This window comes from Gallinula chloropus (genome assembly GCF_964237585.1).
Source record: "Gallinula chloropus genome assembly, chromosome: 3".
Lineage (NCBI taxonomy): Eukaryota > Metazoa > Chordata > Aves > Gruiformes > Rallidae > Gallinula > Gallinula chloropus.
Window position 1 is genome coordinate 97,186,163 of NC_140087.1, and position 23,361 is coordinate 97,209,523.

At 42.5% G+C, this 23,361-nt stretch overlaps 1 protein-coding gene across 1 annotated transcript in view; it reads right to left on the minus strand.

Annotated features, from left to right (window-relative positions):
- HCRTR2 (hypocretin receptor 2) overlaps positions 1-15,902 on the minus strand; it is a gene marked incomplete at both ends in the record, with an annotated part of 35,523 nt that extends 19,621 nt beyond the window's left edge. Inside the window, 2 exons of the mRNA XM_084262320.1 lie at positions 684-862; positions 15,674-15,902. Coding sequence (XP_084118446.1) covers positions 684-862; positions 15,674-15,902 — 408 coding nt within the window. The remainder of the gene's footprint in view (positions 1-683; positions 863-15,673) is intronic.
- Positions 15,903-23,361: the final 7,459 nt, after the last annotated feature.

Consider the following 23,361-nt stretch of genomic DNA (forward strand, 5'->3'; position numbering starts at 1 on the left):
AGCTGATCACCTGCATACATTCAGAGTTCTGCTTAATTCTTTTGATTTCTAATGACTGAAAGGCCAAACACTCGTCATTCTAGTATGCCCAGTCAGTTCATTTAACCAGCTAATCTTAGAAAAGGTACTTGTCAATCATTTCTATGCAAATGATCTCATGACTAATTAAGTCCACTGGTAATGAGTGGAGGCAATTATTGCTCAAGGTAGACAACCTGATCACTTCCCAGTGAGCCAGGATACCTTGACTGTTCCTAAAATATGCAAAGTAAGTCCCTGAACCTATACAAAAGTCCAGACTACCTTCAGAAGTTCAGATTCTCTGAATCTGAATCTGTGTAGCATTTGAAGTCCATACATACAGAGTATAAATACCAGTAATTCTATTTGCAGACAATTTTATTTCTTTATTCCAGTCTGAATTACTATAACAGATTGCAAAAATCTAAGAGCATCAAACAAATGCTCCAGAAAGGGTATTGCCCAAGCCTAGTAATCAGATGGACCAAGAACAATATTTATTAAGCAGAAAGATATTACTCAGAAGAGTCCTTTAATACTCAGCAACTACCCTCATATATCTACTTCAGCAGAAGGGACAGACTTCCATCAGATCATCTCTATTAGGAAGATTATTCATAACATGGGCAATGTGTACACAAAGATGGTAAAATAAATAATACCTGTAAGTAGGGAATCACTTTGCAGAGAGGCTGCCCAAAGAACCACGTCTCTGTGATGTCCACTACTAAAGTTGCTGGAAGACAAGTAATTGTGACCAGAATGTCAGCCAGGGAGAGGTTCACTATGAAATAGTTGGTAACTGTCCTCATGTGATGATTCTTCCACACTGCAATGCAAACTGATTTTGGAAAGACACGTTAGTGAGATGGAACCGGCTTGGGGAATACTTCAACAGGAAAACACTTGGCTTTGCAGAATTAAGGAAATGTTTGTTTAGTACAGAATATTTGAATATGTAGTTCAGTGTAAGAACCATGTGTTTTGTTTTAAAGTGGAAACAAAGAGAATTTCAGTACAGAGAGTAGTTTTCCACAGGCCACAGCAAGGGAAATAATTTGATGTATAAACCAGTTTATTTTACTCTAAGTACGATTTTCACTAGCTGTTCACACAACATTCTTCACAGCTCTTTTAATCCACTGGCTCAAGTCTATGGCAACACACATCTGCATTTGTACAAGGTTGTCTTTTTCTTATGATAGCACAATGCTTAATTTGAATGGGCACCACATGGAACCTTTTAAACTGTATCAAGATGACAATCATTTTATAACACATTTTGCTGTGCATAATTTATCTATTGCATCTGCAGAGAATTTGTAACGGTTGTCTGAGCAACTGTGATTTGAGGTAAGTAAATAAAGGTAATTTTTCAGTATTAAGTAAGTGCTACCCATTATAAATGGGTATTCCACATTATAAATGTGGAATATTTTTATTATGATTATTACTGCAACCATGTAGAAAAATCTACAAGATGTGTCTTTAAAGCTTGTTTTATACCTTCTTTTCCCTCTTTTTCATTTTGAAAGGCTTTTAGAAATGAGTCAAATCATTTCTTTGACATGGTTGAACTAAATTCCTAACCTAATACATTAAAATTGCCAAAATGGAGCCTGAGAAACTAGCCTAAATACAAGGTTTTTTAACAGCTTTGGAACTAAAGCCCCAAGAGATGGTGTAGCAATCAATAGATTTTGAATGTTTTAGATTCAGTCACCAGAAACTCTTTAAATAAAAACTGATGCACAAAATTTTCTGGAAACACCACAATACTTCTTCTAAGAAAATAGCAAAACTCATTGTACATCAAAGGTTCTTCTGTAAACAATAACTCATCCATCATGCAAATTCAGATGAAGATTCAAAATCTCCTTAATCTGTTAGGTTGTAGAACCATGTTTAATTTGGATATATGATCATAGAATTATAGAATGCTTTGGGTAGGAAGGGACCTCAAATATCATCTAGTTCCAACACCCCTGCCATGGGTACGGACACTGTCACTAGCCCAGGCTGCCCAGAGCCCCATCCAACCTGGCCTTGAACACTGCCTGGGATGAGGCTCCCACAACCTTTCTGGGCAACCTGTGCTGAAGTCCCCACAGTAAAGAAATTCTTCCTAATGCCTAATCTAAACCTACTCTCTTTCTGCTTGATGGCATTACCCCTTGTCCTATCACTGTACTCCCTGATGAACAGTCCCTCTCCCGCTTTCCTGCAGGAGCCCTTTAAGTATTGGTACGCTGCAACTGGGTCACCTCAGAGCTTCCTCTTCTCTGGGATGAACAAAGCCAGCTCTCAGCCTTATCTGTTATTAAACAGATCTATTAAACAGATCTATTAAACAGAAAAGAGTTAGAAGGGTCCTCAAGAGGCTGTCCAAATCTAAAATGGAATCAGCTAGAGTTAAGCCAACCTTTCATTAAACTAGCTAAAACAGCTGGGAAAAAATGACACAGACTTGGAGGCACATAAGCTCTTTTAGATCCCAAGAAGGATGGTGTACCTCAACGCTTGTGTCCATATTCCAGCTGCATCACTTCATCTAATAAAATGGTCTACTTCATTCCACAAATCTTGTCTCGCTTAAGTCTTTAGATCAACACAACTACAGCAAGACTACCACTAAACCACTGCTGGCAAGTTTACATTTTTAAATATTAGATTCGAAGATATTGTGACTCTCTTCAATATGTTACAGTGTTTAAATATCTTGCCTATTTAAAAACAAACAAACAAACAAACAAAAAGTCTTCTAGTGTCTAATCTACTTTTCTTTTACTGCTATTTGTATCACTTTTTTTCTTTTTTTTCTTCTTTTTCTCCCTCTGCATACAGGCAGCATTGAAGATCTTTCTTTCCTCAGTTTGCTTTTCAGACTGTGCCACTCCAGAACCCTATTTTTTACTGCTGGTGATTTATTCAGAACTTCTACGGCCATCCTTGTTGCTATTCTCTGGTTGGTCTTCAGACTGGATTGTGCTTTTGCTGTCAGAGTGAAGTGACCAAAATTGGCACTATATTCATTCAAGACCTTACCAGTGCTTTAGCAGGAGCTGAGATTGGAACACTTCTTTGAGAGGGCTATGTTTAGACATTTAGGGGTATTTTCGGACAAAGACAGCTGGCCTTCAGTTTCTCTAAAAGAAGGTGATTTTATCAGCTTCCATTTTAGTATATAGGCTTCCAATTTTCATCCAAAAACCCCATTGTGCCACAGTAGATGTTCTTCATATCTTTTAATGTGTTGCAGACATGGTTCCATATTTAATCTAGAATATAAATCTATCATGTTCCTGTAAATGAAAGTCAAAATCCTTCCTCAAAGCTCTTCACTGCCTGATAAAATCTCCCACAGTATCCATTTCTTCTACTGTTTTCTTGCTGAATACATAATTTCAGATTCTCTTAGCTGTGGCCTCGGACATCTGAAAGGCAAGGCTTATAAATCAAAAGCTTAAAGGAAACATCATGCTAATTGTATTTGCTTTGCTTTTGGCTAATTTAAGTTACCCACTAAAGTAATTATTTCTATAGCATTGCATGATAATTAAAATACAGCTAGCCAGAGCTTTGTCACTGACATTGGTGCACAGGATTGCTACAGCTGTAACTTCTATTCTGACAAGGCAGAGGCAGCACATAACCGGGAAGATAATACACTGCTGCCCCTCTGGAATGTTGTTCGCAGTTGGAAATGCAATGCTGGGGAAAAAAAAACCTGCAAACACCATTTTCCATTCAATAATAACACTTTGGGCTTTTACTTATGGCTTGCTTGTCCTGAGTGCAGTGCATATTGACAGTACGGCCCGCTTTTCTACTCGGCCAGGAGTTAAGAGGCAATGTTTTTCTGCACTTTTAATTTCTTTTATCAATAGACAAAATAAAACAATGCAATGAAAGTGGAGAGTTTGTCTGCTTTATTCTCAAGCTATGCTTTCAGTAATCCTACATTCTGCCCGATTCACCCAAGTGCATCGTTTTCAGCAAAGGATGTCAGTGCCCAATGGTGCCAGGTTTAAGCAGACCCATATGCCCTTTGGCAAGGCCCATTCTCATTCCTGTGCTGCCCTGTTAGGGGAAAATACTTGAATATAAAAATTATTTCTGGTAAAACAAATCCATACAGTTAAATGTGAGGTCAATCTCCCTGGCAGCAAACTGTACCAGAAATCAATTCATAGCATTTTGCATCTTGTGTTTGCAGCTTTCGATCATTATGAGCAAATGAATCCTCATTATGCCCCAGACAGCTAAGGAAATGTTATCGTTTTCATCTTTGAGGCAAGGAAAGTGAAGTGCAGAATACAAGTTACTAAAGGCCATCCAGTAAATCAGTCACAGGATAAGAAACTTGGACTCCTAATTCCCAGCTCTTTACTAAGCCTTCCAGATCACACTGGCTTAACGCAGATGGAATTTAGTTCAACTCCAGCACCTGCTATTCCTCAGAGAAATAAAAGAGACTGTGTCCCTTGCTACTCAGGCAGGAGCAGCATGTGGGAAAGCCCAGGTACAGAAAGTAGCTCTGGGTTCCTTTGAATTCTACTCTATGGGGGCAAGAGAAACCTGAAAGGTGGAAAAAATAATAATTTACAAACACAGAAATGCAAGACAATTTGTTAAATTTCTCTGTTTGTGCTTCTGTATTTCCCCTTCTAACCCCATCTGTTCTCTGCAGCAGGAATCATTCCCCATTCTTTGTACAGCACATAGCACAAGAGCACCTTAATTAGCATGTTCTAGTACCACAATAATAACTAAGTATCCCAGAAACTTATTTCATGAACATACTTTAAAAATAAATCTATGTGAAGAAGCCTCCGAAGAGAAGTGTTTTTACAAGCCAGCTTCCCCCCACCAGCTTCCCCCGCCCCTCTCCCCCTCTTGCCCTCTGCTGGCTGCGGTACTGCTTGCAACCTGCACAAGCAATGAGTAATGTTAGCTTTCAGTGCCAGGCTACACAAGGCTACAAGTTGTTTGACTAGAGTAGTATAAATGAGAGAAAGTTAGTTCAATACATTCCTCCCAGGCTCGATGTCTTTCTGAATCTGCTATGGTACAAGGTTATTCAGTAGTCTTGGACGACAGCTTAATCGATATGCCAGTGATCTAGCAGATGATGTAGAAAGATGTTCTAGCCTTTTGTTCAAAAACTGTTATATGTGTGCAAAAGATTTTTGACTCTGCCACCGAATATATTGTAACTAGTTAAATACCAGATCAAAGGGGGTTTGTATGCTCTCCATTCTCACTCCTTTGAAAGGAGAAAGGAAGCTCTGTGGAGTGGGAAATGCCATCTGCCTACCCACAGCGAAACAGCAGACACCTGTGGCTTTCCACTCAGCTTGGAGAAGCAAGGATGACAAAGGTAATAAAGATGCTCAACTCGAAGGGTATTTTACCCAAAAGTACTTCAAAACCATAGAACAGTAGAAGAGGCCAGTACAAGCCTTCCTAAAAACTTGGGGGTGCCACAGAGTTAACAGCATGCCTGTTTAGCTAGGGCACAGCTTAATGGCTCGAACAGAGATCTTCAGACCTCAGTTGAAAATCTATGAAATAGCAAAAATAGCTCTGAATACAACCTCGACTTAATATTGTATGCAAATCTTTAATGTAACCTTGGATGTTCCCAGCTATAAATGGGAGTGAGGAAGAAAGTGGGGAAAATGGTATTAACACAGATATTGAAGAAAAGAGGCTCAGAATTTAAAAAAAGCAAGTGGGAGGGTAAACGCAGCTGAGAGACGTGTCCCCGCAGCGCAGCTCCTTCATCTGGCCGCTGATGCTGTCCTCCTCCCTCGACGGCCTCGGCAAGAGCTTCGAGCAAGACACTTGCTGTTCCTCCTGCTGCCACACCGTGTCAGTGAAGGCTCGGGAACTAGTTTGAGTTGCCAGGCTGACAGTGTTGGGGAAAAGCTTGAGGCTTTCCCCAAGGGCCGACAGCTCTGGGATAATGAATCTTGCTTCAGATCCCACGCTCCAATCATTCGCTACCTCCTACCCGCCCCCCATCACCTACCCGCCCCCCCCCCCCCCCCAAAAAAAAGTCTCAGAGGCAAGTCCCCACAAAGTCTAAACATAAAAAAACACAAATTCAGACGGATGCTATTAGAAGTCCATGAAGTAAGTTTCATATACCTCATTGTATTCCTGAGGAAAAAACCAAACCCTACCACGATGGTGTGGTGAGATTGGCATTTTTCATGTACAACTTCAATCCCTGTTGGTTTAGTGTCCTGAGGCGTTTTAATTAGAGGCTGTGATGCCATTTATTGAATTAGCATAGCCCATTGTATCTCAAGCTGAATACGAAAACAATACAAAGGCTCCAGCTGGTGCAAAATGCAGCTGCTTGCCTCCTGGAAGATTTACGCTGTCTTGAGCATATTAAACACAGTGATGCAGCCATTCCACTGGTGGACTGCTGGTTCAGCTGTCAATTTGTTTTTTACATGTCAACTCTAAATCATTTCCCTAACACTCCAGAAGTCTTGTCAACCTCTTATTCAATGGGTCATCTTCCAGAGTGTCTTCCTGGCCACAAAAGCAACCTCATTTCCATAACCAGCAATATCTGACGTTTCCGTATAGAAATGAATGACACTACCTCTTTATCTCATTTTTGGTGAATAATAAACCCCAGATGGATGTAAACAAAGAATTATTTTTTTCATACTAAACCTCAATGGATTTTATTTTGCTTTGGTAATTCATTATCACAATTGTTTGACTAAAATATCATCATATCACCAACCAGCATTCTCCAAAAGCTTCCACAGAGCTTTACTCCTTCACGGTATTTTACAAGCAGTGATACAACATTGCATTCAATAGATCTGAGTTGCACATTACTTATTCTCTACCTCCTACACCCACAAAAAAATGAAATGGTTTCGCCAGGCAATTAATTGATTCTCCATATGGCATTTTCCTCTTGTTCTTTTTTAGTGATGAATCTGTCAACCAAGATTTGGGTAGTGGGGTGTTGAGAAACACAATCATGTTGAAAGGAAGGCTGAGTAGATAGGGTACCGAATGGGATTCTGGAGAGCTAGAGCCCCTGTGGAAACACTGAATCAGTGTGTACATACTGTTGGGAGGGGAAATGCTGTCATCAACACGACTTTCATTATGAACGATTTCTGATCGAGGATTCTTCTGCTTTTACTTAAGAGGCTAAAAATTAGGTGTCTAAGACTAAGCTTGTTTTATTTGTTTTAAGAAGGCTTTCCATGAGTCTTTCAATAACTTTATTGATGATCTTGATTAAGGGGTGAGATGCACTTCAACTAAATCACAGAATATATTTAATTAGGGTTTTTTGAAACCAGCAGTGAGAACAAAAGATCTAAAAGTGATCTTCTCTGTGAATAGGAAGATGATATCTACTTCCTAGGCTGTCCATCTCTTACGCACTATTAAGCTCTAACCCCACACATTACTTCATTTTTTACATAACTAACCTTATCTGAAAAAAGAAGTCCAATATAAGACCAGGTTTATGTTGAAAAGGTAATAGAATGGCACAAAGATGCTTTTTTCACAATGTTTATTATAAAGGAAATATTGAAAAAATTCCTGCAGCTGGTAATAATGCCCAGCAGATAAGAACTGTCCTTGAGTAAGTGATGCGACAGCTGAAAAGACAGACAATATTCTGGACTGCACACAGAGGAATTAACATAGCCCACCAGTGAGGTGACAGCTCTTCATCAACAGGACACACTGGATGTGTCAACAAATTCAAAGCATGACAAACGGAGTAGGTGGTTAGGTCACGCTCCCTATGTACAACACATAAACAAGTGTTCCTAGTAAAACTCTATGAAAAACACTGAAGCTTTATAGCTGAATAACACTGAACATGTGAAATCTTAAAGTATTTTATTGAGTATCAGCTTCACCGAAATGTATCAATGAGGAACTGTCTTCCACAAAAGTCAATTAGCCTACAGAAATAAAACAGATACACAGCAACTAGTTTGCTTGGAGCAGTATATTTTCTGAGATGCTTTCTAGCTACCAAGTGCTCTATTGTACTCAGGCTTTTAAAAGGATTTAGGAGATTGGGATTGTGGGTTGCTCAAGTTCTCCAGCCCACTTCTGTATTTTATGGACTGCTTTATTATTATGGCACTAGAGAAGAATACAAGAACTGAATTCTGGAACCTTATCTCTACAGATTACAATTGAGGGTAATAGCATAATCATCTAATTGGCACAGGATTAATTTTCTAGTTTAGTCACATTGCATAATCTTAGGCAATTAACAAGGTAATGGAAATGGGAGTTATTACCAGAACATCAGCTCTGCTATAAAAACAGACTGCTCAAAATACCAGGTTTGGTCAGCTGTGAAGGAAGTGAAAGGTACCATCACACAGTATTCCTGAGCCAACTGTACTGATTAACATAGACAGATTGGTTTTAAATTGTCCCACCACACACACACACACACAAATCACTGTAAGTATTAACTGGCAATGCCAGTCATGCCCGCAGAGCTGACTATACTGAATAGCCAGTTATTTCATAATCTCATCTGATATACTTACTTTTCTATCCACAGTAACAATAAAAACCCAATAAAAACCCTTGCACATACTTTATGTAAGAGATGGAAAGCTGTCATACTGCACATGACACTACAATAAAAAGATTTCACACCTCACTATGATTCAATTTAAACCTGCATGACTCATTAAAATCAAGGTTGCACTTTACAGCTGAAATGCTGAGCAACTTTGAAACAATATGCTTCAAAATGCATCTGTCAGTCACTGGAAAATGGAGTTCTACTAGGAAAAACCTTTCCGTGTCCATGTCTGTTTCTAATGTAGATTGAGAATGCCTTTTCTTTAGGTTGTACAAAGAAATACAATACACTGTGCTAGTGAAATGCTACAGCAAATACCTTGCACAGCATACGACCGTGGAATCTGTATCATGAATCCATACTTCCAATAATATTTTCCCAAAACTAGGCTAAAAGCCTTGCAGTCTCACTGCATGGAGAACCAGGAGACAGAATAGTTCTGTTGGGACTGAGTGCAGGCCCAGGCCCTGCAACCTCTGCTCCCTGCCCAGGGGTGAGCTGCCAGAGCTGGGGGCCAGCGCTGGTGCAGGGCAGCATGTCAGCTGGGGTCAGGCTGCTGGGGACAGAGCTTTGGGAGAAAGACATGACATCTCTCTTTTGGTGGTCACCTCTTTGCCCAGGAGGCACATTTAAACTCAAGCTCTCACCCTTGGCTAAGGCAAAGATCGTGTTGTAAGGGTGCATGTGCCTTGCTGATTTTGATTGGAATCCTCACCCACTGATTTGGCTTCCTGGGTTAATCTCAGACCTGCTTCGTCACTACAGACTTGTCCGGCGATTGCTGGGAGGTGACTGAACCCTAGTAAACATCACCAGACCTACCACACTCTCAGGCAGTGTGGGAGTGTTGGTGAATACGCTGATGCTGCCCTGTCAATCTCGGTGCTGCCCTCTGCTCCTGGCGCTCTTTCCCCTGGCAAAGGGTCCATTCTAGCTCTTTTCCAATATTTTCCAATAACGAGATGCGCAGGAAGTAAATCAGCTGCTAATGTCCCACCCTTCCCCAAGGTTTCACTTGACATGCAACACAGATAATAAGCAATGCTTTAAAAACAAAGAAACATTCCAAAAATTCCTACTTTTTAAAAGACGGTGAGTTAAAGCAGGGTGGGTAGTGACAACAGCTTTCATTTTATGTGGTAATGCCCCAAAGACACTTCTATCTGAAGGGTACTTCATTGACCTAAGAGAAAGATCTGTTAGTCCCTGTCCAGCTCCTGGCAGGCAGGGCTTCACAGGTTTTAGCGGTCTTGGAGTTGTGCAGTTGCTGAAACGCCCTGCTGAGTTATTTTCTTTCTTCCATAGATAGATTATTCTTTCCAAACATAATTTACAACGTAAAATTCATACAAGCTAGCATATCCTGCCACCAGCTGCACCTGTTTTGGGTCTAAATAGTAGTGCTGGTCTTCAGAACTATTAATCCAACAGCTTTGAGAATGTATAAAATGAAACAGTATTAAGTTCTTCAAAAGTTTCCCATGTTTATCAGGACTACATCTTGAAAGTAAAATAAAACAAAACCAAAGCCAGTAACAGTGAAGTTTGCCACTTGCTTCTTAGGCAATCTGTCAAATTAATACATGCTGGTGTGCTTTCCCTTACCACCCACCCTTGCCCCATAATGTTCTGACATTGCAGAGGAATTCTGACAAACTGGTTACAGCTCTTCTGAAGAGTCAGCCTTTTAGTCAAAGTTTATGATACATCAGAAAAGAGAGATTTTGTCAGCAGTGGTATAGACAGAAGAAAGAAAGAAAATGGTATGACAGAGGAGTCCTAAATTTTCAGTTTCCAAAATGTACATATAGCCTCAGAAGAAAGAACGGTAACACTATTAAAAGTAGTTATGAATTAAACACAACATGAGACTCCATATGGAAAGAAATATATTTCAAGTTTTTCTTTCAATACCTTTTAATGGGTTTTGACCCCTGAGCCCAAGCATTTTTCCACTTGTTCAGGTTCCAGCCCTCCTTCTTTATCACTAAATCGGTTCACACCAGAACTATTGTCCTTTCGAATGATGTTAGAATACAAAAAGCCAAACTGCTTATTCTTTTACTCTGACTGAAAAAAAAAGCACTACCCAAGGACATTCCTTTTCATCCAACCGTAAGGGCAGCCTCCAGGCAGATGCAACTGTCCTGACTTTAAGAAGAACTCAAATGAAAGTATTAACACCCAAGACATCAAGCATCTCTTGCAGCTCACTTGTCATCATTCATTCATGGGCATTACCCTTTTCCAGAGCAGGGTTCAATAGGACTGCACTATTCACACCAGGCAGAGCTGCCTTTTCATGTAAAGAACGGTAAAAAACAGTAGAGATGACCACTCCCACCCCTGCCCGATTTGTCTTTTCAGAAAGCATACAGAGTGCAACAAGTTACACATTTGGATACAAGAATCTAAAAGAAAAAGGTGTAATTTCAAATCAGCTTCATCTTTTAATGCTTTTCTACTTCTTGTGTATCTCACAAACACACACATGGCTTACTCTTGACAGTAATCCCAAATACCAGTATTCAAAATGTGTCTCATCTTTGGCAATCAAATATGGTTCATGAAGATCGTGGTATGGTTTAAAAGAATACATGACCCATTGTACCAACACATGCATGTAAGCCTAGACCTCAGTATTCACCAGAGTTCTTTAAAATGGTAACAGAGCAGTTTATGAGACAGTTGCCATATGACAGGCATTGACCAGGACTCTGGTGTTAGAACTATACACAGACCTTTTCTTCTCTAGCTCCGCCTCCCCCCTCCCCCCCCCCCCCCCCCAAAACCAAACTACTATAATTAAAAATCAAATGAATGCCATGGAGCTGTGTGAGTCAGCCTAGGAACTCTTTGAGGAAAGGACCACAGTTGGGTTCTATACAGATCTCAGCACAACTAGCAGTTACTATAAAACAGACAATAAATAATAGAGCTATCTGGAGAAGAGTAATTCTGTGTCAATTAAATTTGGGTTCATCCTGAGTTGGAAAGAAAAACAAGTATCATCAAATTGTGTAAGTAAAGAAAGTTTCTGAAATGTCTCACTGATGTCCTGTTCGGTCTCTCAGCCTTGGAAGCCAGCAGTGCTGAGGACTTTCAAGCTGGGTGCTGGCAGGTTGTGTGTGCTCAGAATCTCTGCTCCTGCCAGCTCTGGGGAGGGCTGCCAAGAGGCCTTCTGGGACACCAGAAGGCTGCTTGATCTGTCTTCAGTTTTTGATCAAACCAAGTGATATCTGCTGTACATTTTGATGAATGTGTGTTCTCTGAGGGAAATCACATTCAAAAAGTTCTGACCTATGCAAATAACTAACTTATATGAGGGCTATTCCCAATCTTTACTGGCATTAATGGAGCTAAAAATATGGAGTTGTACATTGCTTATTAATCCCTTGTGGTCTTATTCCAGTTATTAACTGCTGCAACTGGTTAGTGTGGAATGATGATGCCAGTAAACAGAGACCTCCATACATCCTAAATATATGTTTCCTTCTTCAATTAATCTAGTTTTCTATTTTAAATCAATGCTTTTTAATGCTATAGTTTCAAACAAAAAAAGGTATTTACAGCCAACATACATTCTCCATTAAGACATGCTATGTTTTGCTTTAGTTGTGCAAAGAAGTTTCAAGAGTTTTGTTGCTATGCAGTGGTACAGAAATCACCTAGTCTTGTTTGCAAAACACAGTCCTTACCCTCAACACCTATTCTGCTTCTAGTGATAAACAGCGACTGAGTGAAGGAGAAAATAGGACAAAGGATACTGATGTTATAATCCAAATTTCAGATTCTCTGAATGTGCATGCAAATATGTCCTAGAAACGTCTCAAAACCCATTGCTTCTCAATGGCTTGTGCTGGTGAGCAGCCAACATGGGCACACATGAGAATCATTGACACAAAGCACTCGAATGCAATAATGAAACTTGCATTCAAATGGAGAGACTTGCTAATGGTTTTCATTTTAGCTGGCTTGGGCAGCAGCTCGGACAGTGCATGTCAACTCTCCTAATTAAATTGAAAGCTAAATAGCCATGCAGACCTTGTTATATATGCTACTGTAAGTAGAATTCCTGCAGTGCAGCTCACTCAAGAGCCCAGTAGATGTCAATCAAAGTTCAAGTTTCAGATTCTAGCCTTGGATGTTAATTAACTGTCAGAATGCTTCAGTCTAGTTTATTACTAGTATCTGAGAGACGTACTGTGCCTTCCACTTGCACAGATGTCACTGCTGGGGCACAAAGAGTCTCTTAATCCCATGTAAATGCACAAATTAAAATAAGTGGCAGAAATGCAATTTTTCAGTACCACACAGGGAAGGGAAAGGTCCTTCCTGGTTATTTAAGTGTTATTTGAACAGGGACAAAAAAAAAAATCACCAAGCACTGATTTCAGATGCCATGAGTCTAGCAGAACTAGTCAAACATAAGCAGAGGAATATATCACATCATTAAGGATCATACCATACAGAATCATTAGCCACCAAACCTCTCTTTTGAATCACTTCTGCTCTGCTTTCAGAGGGCCTATGACTAAATACCAGATTAACTGTGATTATGGATTTTTCAAGCAGGAGAAACCAGCTTCTCAGATACTGAGACTAGTGCGCTGGTCTGTATCAGACTTTCACTGCTAGTCAAAGTTTCACAAAAATGTCTTTGGAAAGAGCAGACCACATCCATTTCTCTCCTCAAAATCTTGCAAGCCTGCAATCAGTGCAGTATGAGCTTTCTTGCATAAAGATGAGGCAGTGTTCCACTAATGAGCACCTGCAGATCCCACAAACAACTTGCAGCAGTTTGGGTGGGTGAGGTCTGTGTAATGCACAGAGGCAGTTTAGAGAGCAAATGGCTCGAGCCAGAGCAGTAAAAGCAAAGGTGGGTGGACAGCCAAATGCCAGCTTCCATCCCAAGCAGAAAGGTAACGTCCACAGCTGTCAGGGAGGAAAAGCTCCACATTGGCACTGACACCATCCCTGTTTGCAAGCGCACAGGGAGGAAAGCTTTTCTCTTTGCAACTTCGGGGGGAGGGAGCAGGGAGGAGTGTAAAGGGGGCGAAAGCTCCTATAGCTGAAGAACTGACCTTGAATCTTCAAAGGCAAGAGGACAGCCTGTGTACAGAAGGGATGGAGGCAGACAGATAAACACAGGTAGTTCTCCTAAACCCATCTTTGCTCAATATCAGAATGAAGGGCACTTAAAGCACAGCCTCTTTGCCAGAGCTATTATCTTTACACTGCCTGTCAAGTTGGCTGCCGAGCAATGGACTGAGCAAACATGCTGTGGCTTCTGCACAGCTCTAACATAACCTCTTTGACTGAGAATTCCGTGGTTTTGCCAACGTGCATACTGGATGTTTAAAGGCAATCAGCACACCATTCCGGAAAAAAATATAATCAAACAGCATCATCAGACCATTGAAAGGGAAAGAAGAAAAGAAAAAAGAGAAAAAAAGGCCTTTCCTGATTTTGCCTTTGGCTGCAGTCTTATTTGCATCTTGCCTCGGGAAGCCTAGCGAGCTTGCAGATGAGAGCCCTGACACGCATAAATCCTTCTGAAAAACATGAATGAAAGACCCGTATGGCAGGGCTGGGCGCGCTAGCGCGCCGCTCCGTTCATGAAAATGTCACCGATGTAAATAGCAGATGCAAATGGCCGTGACTCCAGCTAAGCGGCTCTTACGGCTCCCCGGCGGTCACACCGCATTCCCGCTCATTCATAAACGCAGAACTGACGAGGACCGACGCCTCCTCGGCTCGCCCGGCCCTCAGCAAAACAAAAGGGCACGGTGCGGGAAGGAGCAGCGGCCGGGAAGGACACGGCTGCCCTCGGCGTGTACATGTGCACACGCGTGTCCCCCCGCTCCAGTTCCTCCCCGCCATCCAACCCCCCCCCCCCCCCTTCCCCCCCGTTCCCCTGCGCCGGCCCAAGTGCCTTTTTCGACAGACCGGGAGACCATCCCCGGCGTGGGGCCGGACCTCCCGGAGCCACGCTCCAGGGGTTGCTGCAGCCGGCCGGGGGGAGCGGGGGAGCAGCTCAGCTCGGGGGGGAGCTGCTCCGCTCTGGGCGGGGGGGAGCGAGGGGGAGCGGCGGGGGCACTCCACACACTACCCCCGCCTGTTCCCGTAAGCGCTCCCACTTCCCACCGCCGCTCCAGCCCACCCGTGCCCTCCCCGCCCTGCGCTCGGCTCTCCGCCACACTCCCCCCATACCACACCGCCCCCACCCCGCCAGAGCCCGCTTCCCACCCCCTCCCCCGCTCTCGCTAGAAGCGGCCGCCGAGCAACCCCCCTCCCGCCGCCTCCTTCACGGATGAATGGGAGCGGAGAGGAGGCGGGCTCCGAGGCACCGCCTCGCCTCGCTTCTCTCAATGAGAGCCCGGGAGGGCGCCGCCCCGCCTCCGCCTCCTCCCCCACCCCCCTCGCCATATCCCCATCTCCGCTCCGCGCGGCTCACGACCGCGGCCGTTGCGCCGCTTCAGCGCGAGGCGCGCACCTTCCGCCCTCCGGCTGCTGAGGGGAGTAACCACCGCGTCCCCGCGCTGGGTGGGAGGGCGCCGTCCCGTGTGCCTTACCCCGCGCCCCGCTCCCGCTACCTCCGTCCTTCAGAAAACACCGCCCGTTTGTTATTCCCAGCGCAGCGCCGGGCTCCGCCGGGCGCGCCGGGGCTGTGAGAGGGAGCAGCGGTCCCCCGTGCGGGATGAGAGGCGGAGCCCCCGGCCGGGACAGGCGGGGCGGGAGGGGGGGGGGAAGATTTCAGCACCTCGGTCCGGCGGACAGGGACGGCAGCTGGTCCCTCTCCGCCCGGCCAGACCCTGCAGCGAGCGGCTGCCGCCGTAGCCCCTCGCAAGCGCAGCGGGAGCGGTTTTCACGCCGTCCCGCATCAAAGGCCGCGTCCGCGCAGCCTTAACTTTACCCCGCGGCTGGGCACAGCCGCGTTTCCAGCGGGGAAAGCCAAACTGACCCCCGGTTTCCAGCCACCGTCCGTGCAAACCCCACCTCGGCAAGGGGGAACGGGAAGTTTTGGGGAGCGAGACTCACCCAGGACATTCCCGACGAGTGCTACGATGAAAACGACGATGTAGCCGGCTATCAGCGCCCATTCGTACTCCTTGGGGTGCAAGTACTCCTTCCAGAGGTATCGCAGGAACTCCTCATCGTCGTAGTCGGAGGAAGGGGTTAAAAAAGCCTCCCGCGTTTCGTTCAGCTCCGACCCGGTCGTCCAGTTCCTGTACGAAGGGGAACCATCCTCGGATTGAAGCCCGGACATCCCTGGAGGTTGGTCCGGGGGCTGGGGAAAAAACCCCACACAACCCCAACAAGCCCAACAACAAAATATAACCAAAACACCAAGACCCTCTCAGAGCATCCGATCTTTCTCCCGCCCGTCCATCGAGGCTTGTGGTTGCCAGTGCGAAAAGCGGGGTGTGGGGAGAAAAATGACGCGGGAACTTACGGGAGCCAATGCGGGAACAGGCTGGGGATCCGCGTCGGTCCCCAACCCGCCCTGCCCAGCCTTTTTTCCCCGGCCGGGCAGGGGGCGCAGCTTGCGCGTCCGCGGAGGCTGCGCCCCCTGCCCGGCCGGGGAAAAGGTTCATCGGTTTGGATTGCATGGCTCGTGTGCCGGACTGCATCAGCCCCCGCTGGAAAAGTCACGTCCGTTTCAGACGACACTGATTCTCGTTCCCCAAACACTGAACATGCACCCCTCCCTCCACCTTCCCCGCCCCCCACCCCGCCCCCCTGCATCTATGCACACGCACACACACCAGCATCCTCAGCCCTGCATCTCTCCTCCCGACTTGTCCACTCTTCTTTCTGACTCCTGTTCCCTTCGGTTTCCCATGCTCTCTTGAACAGACCTCACTACATTAAATACCATATATGTTCAAGGTACTTGTAGGCAACGGAAGGCTGCTGTGGAAGTCCAGGGTGAAGGGAACAATTAAAAATGAATGGCTAATGAGGCTGCTTCCTTTCGGTCCCTCTTTTAAAGCTGGGCTGGGTATGGGGCTGTAATAGAGGACTTAACCCCGATGGGAAAATCCTTAAGAGCACTGCTCAGACAAGCACCAGGGTTTTATTAGATTTGAAGATCACTGAAAGCTGACTTCAGGCTTGAGTCTAGCATGCAGGCTCCCTGTGCTGAGGTTGTTTCAAACGTCCAGCCTGGGATTTGGAGACAGCAGCTGCCCCTTAGCTATTCTGAATTGAGCTGAGCTGGCAGAAAGCAATTCAAGAGAGCCCAGAAGTGATACTTAAACAGCGTGTTAGGAGTCCTGGCTTCTGAGCATTGAATTATTTTCATACTTTGCCCAGTGTACCGTTTCTGAAAGAGGTGGGACAGATCTAGGCTTTACCCTCCCTGACTGAAAAAAGCCACCAACAAACCCAACCTTTATTTAAATAATATGTTTGATTCCTAGCTGAATAATTTAATGAATCTGATCTGAGCACCACATTTATTGTGAAGAGACACACCTTGCTCAGTTTAACATTTCTATGCAGGGTCTGCACTTCCATAGGATGAAGGAACTTCTGTGGTGTGACTCTGCTCCCCACAAATAAGTGTAATAGCTCTAGACAGTACTTTAGCTTCCTGAATGGTTCTTTATCGGTGTTCAGCGTTCTCTATTGCCTGCAAAGTCCAATGCAACATACCTAAACGTGGTATACCTGCACCTATTTCTATAGACCTGCTTACTTTGCTTTAGTTCCCTGTAAAATAAACAAATCCCTTATGATGCATGCATCATAAATAAAGGTTAGACATTCTGCAACTAATGTAAGTATCTAGGGTTATATTAGTTAAGGTATGAGTTTTGGCAAGTGTTTTCAACTCTCCTCAGAATGTGGGAATGCAGCTCTGCTTGGTACACAAAAAGATGTATTTGAGGGGCTTGTCATGATTTTTGCTAGTGGCAAAAAGACTTAGAGTATGATCAGCAATAGTTGACCAGCAACAGACTGCCCCACACTCATGCTTCTGCTTGTTTCATATGTTAAAATGTCGGTCCATAGTTCCAATATTTGCCTCCAAGTTGCCATGAGGTCTGAAACAGGTAATGCCTTTCTTGATGTAGAGTACTTTTTTCTTCTTTCCTCGTCAATAATAAGGAACTGAATTTAAAAGGTATGCATATTAAGAAACAACATGGTTTTATGAAAAATACATCTGAAGGCTCATTATTTTTTCAATGAGATGACAAGTTTGATTGATAAAGGCATAAGTAATTGATTATGCAGATTGATAACTGCATAAATTTGGTATTCCTAGAGTAGTGTAAGACATTTGCTTTGATTGATACAGCACACTCTGATTAGGAAGATAGGGTAGGAAAAAAAATCAATAAGGCACATTTTATAAAGATTAAAAATGAGCTAACACATCTCAGAATGGAATGGTAGACAACAAATTGTCACTAAGCCTGTGCATTTCTCTGTTCAGTTCTTGGTTCTGTTGCACTCATCATTCAGTGACCTTGAAGAAACTGTCAGGTGATCCAAAGATCAGGGGTAATCAGCTAAACACACACTCTCATCATGAATCTGTAGCCAGAAAGCTTCTTGTGATCCTTGATGCTATAAGTGTTAAGTATACCCATGAAGACAGATTGAGGTTTATAGTAGTATGAGTGAAACTTGACTACACAAAAATATTTACCATGTATAAAACTCCGCTACTGAGGAGATACTTTTCAAATTGAGTCATCTTAGCTGTGCATTTTAAAATTAAGATCTAATGCCTTTCTAGAAGATAAGTGCGAGCTGAAATGGGAATTAATTCAGAAAAGTCCCATGACCTGTAGTATGCAAGAGGTCAGACTCGATGACCACCATTATTCCCTCTGGCTTTCTAATTTGTGAAAGGGTGTTAGAAAAATAGATTCACCTGATGAATTTTTTTGCTTATTTAATTATTCTGTTTGCTTGAAGACCAGTGCAACACTTCCAATCTGTTGCTTTCATATGCAAGTGAACAGCAAATGCTGAAAAGTATGTAATTCCTATTTTGTTAATTGGGTTTTTTCAGTTCAAAACCCGTTTAACATATGGTTTTACAAACTTCTGCAAACAAAGAATATACCAGCTACCCAGCACTTAAAAGAAGCATAAATTCAAGGTTATATCTATTAACCTTCTTATCTCGTGAGAGTACTGTCTGGTACTTCATTTAGCTAAAAGGTTCGTATACATTGATATCTCTTCTAATCCATAACTTTCCATCACTAATCCAAAAATACTGAAATGAAATTATCAATTATCAGCCCTAGAAGATATGCCTTGTGGCTTTCCATGCCACTTATTGTATGATATTAGACCATGTGAATATAAATCAAACACCATTTTATGCTTTATTGCATCTGTTAGCTCACAGGAACTGACATTCATAGAGAACAAACGAACCCTACTTCAGCATCTAAGTTTATTGCTTTGTCAAACATGTTTTGCCCCTCCATAATTATAATTCTATTTCAGACTAACGTTTTTATTAATCACACAAATAGGCAGCATTTTTTCATATCTTAGAGACTAGCCCTTTCATTTTAAAATCTATTAGATTCGGAGGATTAGTTCCATACTAGTCTAATAACATATTAAATCAGGAACCTTTTATCAAAGCAGAATGGATTTTAAAGTTTTTGCGAACTTGGGTTAAGAGGCAGCTAAGCTGGAGGGTTTCTGTTCAGCCTTTGCTGAACATTTTAATAGATGCTTCCATTCTTGGGAAGCAAACCACAATAAGCACGGCTGCTGAAAAGAAATAGACTGCTGTATGGCAGTAAATATGAACTGTGTGGATACCTTCCTTCCTTCCTTCCTTCCTTCCTTCCTTCCTTCCTTCCTTCCTTCCTTCCTTCCTTCCTTCCTTCCTTCCTTCCTTCCTTCCTTCCTTCCTTCCTTCCTTCCTTCCTTCCTTCCTTCCTTCCTTCCTTCCTTCCTTCCTTCCTTCCTTCCTTCCTTCCTTCCTTCCTTCCTTCCTTCCTTCCTTCCTTCCTTCCTTCCTTCCTTCCTTCCTTCCTTCCTTCCTTCCTTCCTTCCTTCCTTCCTTCCTTCCTTCCTTCCTTCCTTCCTTCCTTCCTTCCTTCCTTCCTTCCTTCCTTCCTTCCTTCCTTCCTTCCTTCCTTCCTTCCTTCCTTCCTTCCTTCCTTCCTTCCTTCCTTCCTTCCTTCCTTCCTTCCTTCCTTCCTTCCTTCCTTCCTTCCTTCCTCTGCTCTCATTTAACAGCTTTTCTCTGTCCCCTTTCTCACTCTTACAGAATATGCCACAGGACAGCTTAATAGAAAACCACCAGCCTTACCATTTATTTACTAGACCAATTCTGCTCAGCCATGTTACAGATTTTGCCAAAGCCCCTCTGGTATCTTTTCTCCTATTAATGGTATTTCAAGGTGGAAGAGCTGCTTCCCCGGCAGCAACACGAAGTAGTTCCTGAGAAGCAGATGGGCTATCATCAACTAAATAGCAAAGACAGCAAGATGGTAAATGAACAAGTAGAGAGAAGCTGAGAGCAAGAGAGAAAGACTGAGAGAGAGGCAGGTTTGGAAATCCATCTATACAGCTATAAAATTCAGTGGGGTAATAAAGGTAGTAACTACCAGGCAGTAAGGTGTAAAGAGCCACAAAAGAAAAATGAATGCTGTATTTTTTGTGAAAAGAATGAATTAATCAGCATATCTTATAAATGAAAACAATGATGCCTCACCACACTATGCACATACAGAGACACATTTCCTTTAAGGATCCTTCTTGTCTTAGAATTATTTCAGTAATAAATTGTAGGTTAAAGAAGGAAAAAGGTTTTTAACATGAGAGAGATTATTCAGACCTGTTGTTGGATTTTTGGAACCACTGGTGATGTAAGAAGAATCGGGCAATTAATTTTGTTGAGCCAACCTCAGGCATTTTCCTATTTGTGTGTAGAAAGCAGGATCCTGCTGAACAGGATTCTGTTTTAAACAATTCAAGGGCTTGCTAAGGTACCATTCCTCAAATATAGTAGGAATATCAGGTATACTTTATTGATTTATTAGCTCACTAGCACTGTTAAAATGTAGCAAAACTAAGAGAACATGCACTGCTTCTAGCAGTGATCAGATAAGGAAGATCAGCAGTTGGTTAGATCATGCCATCTTCATTATTAATATCTACAAATGCAGGATGTATTTGAGGTGAAAAAGTCTCTTTCTAGCTTCATTTCACACCACTTTGAATTAGAAGTAACTTCATTCATGTCAGTGGAGATATGCTGCTGTAATACAGATTAGAATGATACACTGTGTAGTTGTGCAAAGTCAGAGGAACTGAAAGTAGTTATCAGAGTCTGAGTAAACCTCAGAGAAAATTCTGTTGTCAAATCTGCAACAGAATTGCCTAGCATCACTCCTGTATGTTACAGGTATAATTTCCAAGGTGGTGCAATTAATATAAAAAAGGTGCACTTCTACTCCATGCTTTTCTTGGGCCATTTGCTTATTAACAGCCACGTACTAAAAGGAGTTCATAAAAAAACCCTTTGCTTTGATTAGGAAAATGGATGAATTCCATCTGCAGTATTCACTCCTTTACCAGGGCTACAAATATTTGAAAGCAAACACATTTAGTGATCAGAGCACAAATCCAACCTCGATAGACCGAATTACAATGCACCTTTCCTGAAGAGGTCTCTGAACTGTATACAGAAGCTGAAAGAGACATGACTGTTTACTTTTTTTTAATAACAAGGCAAGCCCAATGATAATTTCTGTCAGCAAGTTTAAATAAGTAAAGAAAAAGCTCTTCTAATCTTAATGTTTATGTGAATACTGGAACTCATTGTTGTAGAAGCCAAGGCAAATTTATGACAAGTCCATGAAAGCTGGTAAATGAAGCAGTTGGGATACAACATTGCACTCAAGAGCTCTGAAGACAGAGAAAATATAACTCCAAATACAAACTGTTTCTTGAAATTAATTTCCCTAACATCTGCTCCTGACCCATTTGGAAACAGAACGGGATCTTTTGTGTGATCTGAGACGAGATGGATGCTTTCTTATTAAGTATCTTGAGAAACAAGAAAGAAGTGGAACAAGAAGGAAGTGGCACAAAGTTGTTTGGGTTTTTTTATATATATAAAGATTTTGTTTATTTTAAAGGAAAGACCTTTTGAATGAATTCAGCAAGATATTCAGTTCCCTAGAAAATTTCGTATTATTTATAGTAAAGGTTTTCATGGCAATTAGAACTCTTGATCTGCCCTTTACAACACACAGCAAAGAACAATCTCTGTTCTGCACAATGTACATTTTAACCAGACAGGGCAGGTTAAGAATGGGAAGCAAAACAGTGACAAAATGGTTTTAAGTGACCTATCACTTCCGGTACATGAAAGCTAAATGACACCAACCTGTGCTACAGGCTATGACCTGCATTTTCTGTTTTCAGGTTCACTGACCTGCTGACATAAGATCAGACCTAAAGTACTATATTGTCCTATTGCTTTAATCAGACTGCTTCTTACTTTGTTCTCTAATCCTTCAGAAAAACAGGTCATATTGCACGAGGTCAAAGATCACTGCAATCAGTGTTATGTCTCTGACAGTGGCCAGGAATAGACTTGTAGAGAACTTAAGGGTAAGGCAAGTTTGCAATGATGCTTTCCATCAGTACAACTTCCCATCTTTGAGCAATCCACAAGTTAGCAACATCCTGAGGCAAACCATTATGTCTGGGTAAAAAATAGATCTTTAAGTTCTTACCTCAACAATTTTGCTTGTTTTCTGAACCCATCTAAACTTCTGGCTTCCATTGCAACTAGAAGCCATGATTTCAATGGTTTGTTGCAGCATTACTCCTTTGCTACTTTTAAAACTGATATTGGATAATTTTATTTGATTTGTTGTTCATGTATTGTAAATATTAGAATATTTCCATTTCCACTTCTTCCATACCACTTATAATGATCTTTACCTCAGTTAGCTCCTCTTTGAATGGGTGTCCCTTTCAACAATCATTTTGTTATTCAGCATCATCATAAAACTTTGTTACTTTTGTAATTCATGTATTTTCCTAAATCATTCATGAATATGGTGATTAACACAAATCCAGCGTAGGTCCCTAGGTCTAGTAATACATTTCTACTGGCAGCTTTTTCCGTTTTCACAAATCTTTATTTCTACTGGTATTCTTCACCCCTTGAAGCTGTTATTAACTACAAAAGAGCACATGGGATGATAATTTAGCTTCATAATAAGTATTTTAAAAACTCTGAAAATAGAATACTGTTGTCTACCTTGACCTCAGCAGGGTTTATGATACTGTCTCTTGTAACATCCTCATAGGCAAGTTAAGAAGTGTGAGTTGGAGGAGAGGACAGTGAGGTGGGTTGAGAACTGGCTGAATGCCAAAGCTCAGAGGGTTAAGCAGTGCAGAGGCTAGTTGGAGACCTGTAGCCAGTGGTGTGCCCCAGTCTTGTGGCCCAGACCTGTACTGTGTCAGGTCCTATTCAACATATTCATCAATGACCTGGATGAGGGAACAGAGTGTACCCTCAGCAAGTTTGCTAATATAAAACTGGGAGGAGTGGCTGACACACTAGAAGGTTGTGCTGTCATTCAGAGAGATCTGAGTGGGCTGGAGAGTTGGGTGAAGGGGATCTTAATGAAATTCAACAAGGGCAAGTGTAGGGTTCTGCACCTGTGGAAGAATAACACCAAGCACAGGTTAGGGGCTGACCTGCTGGGAAGCAG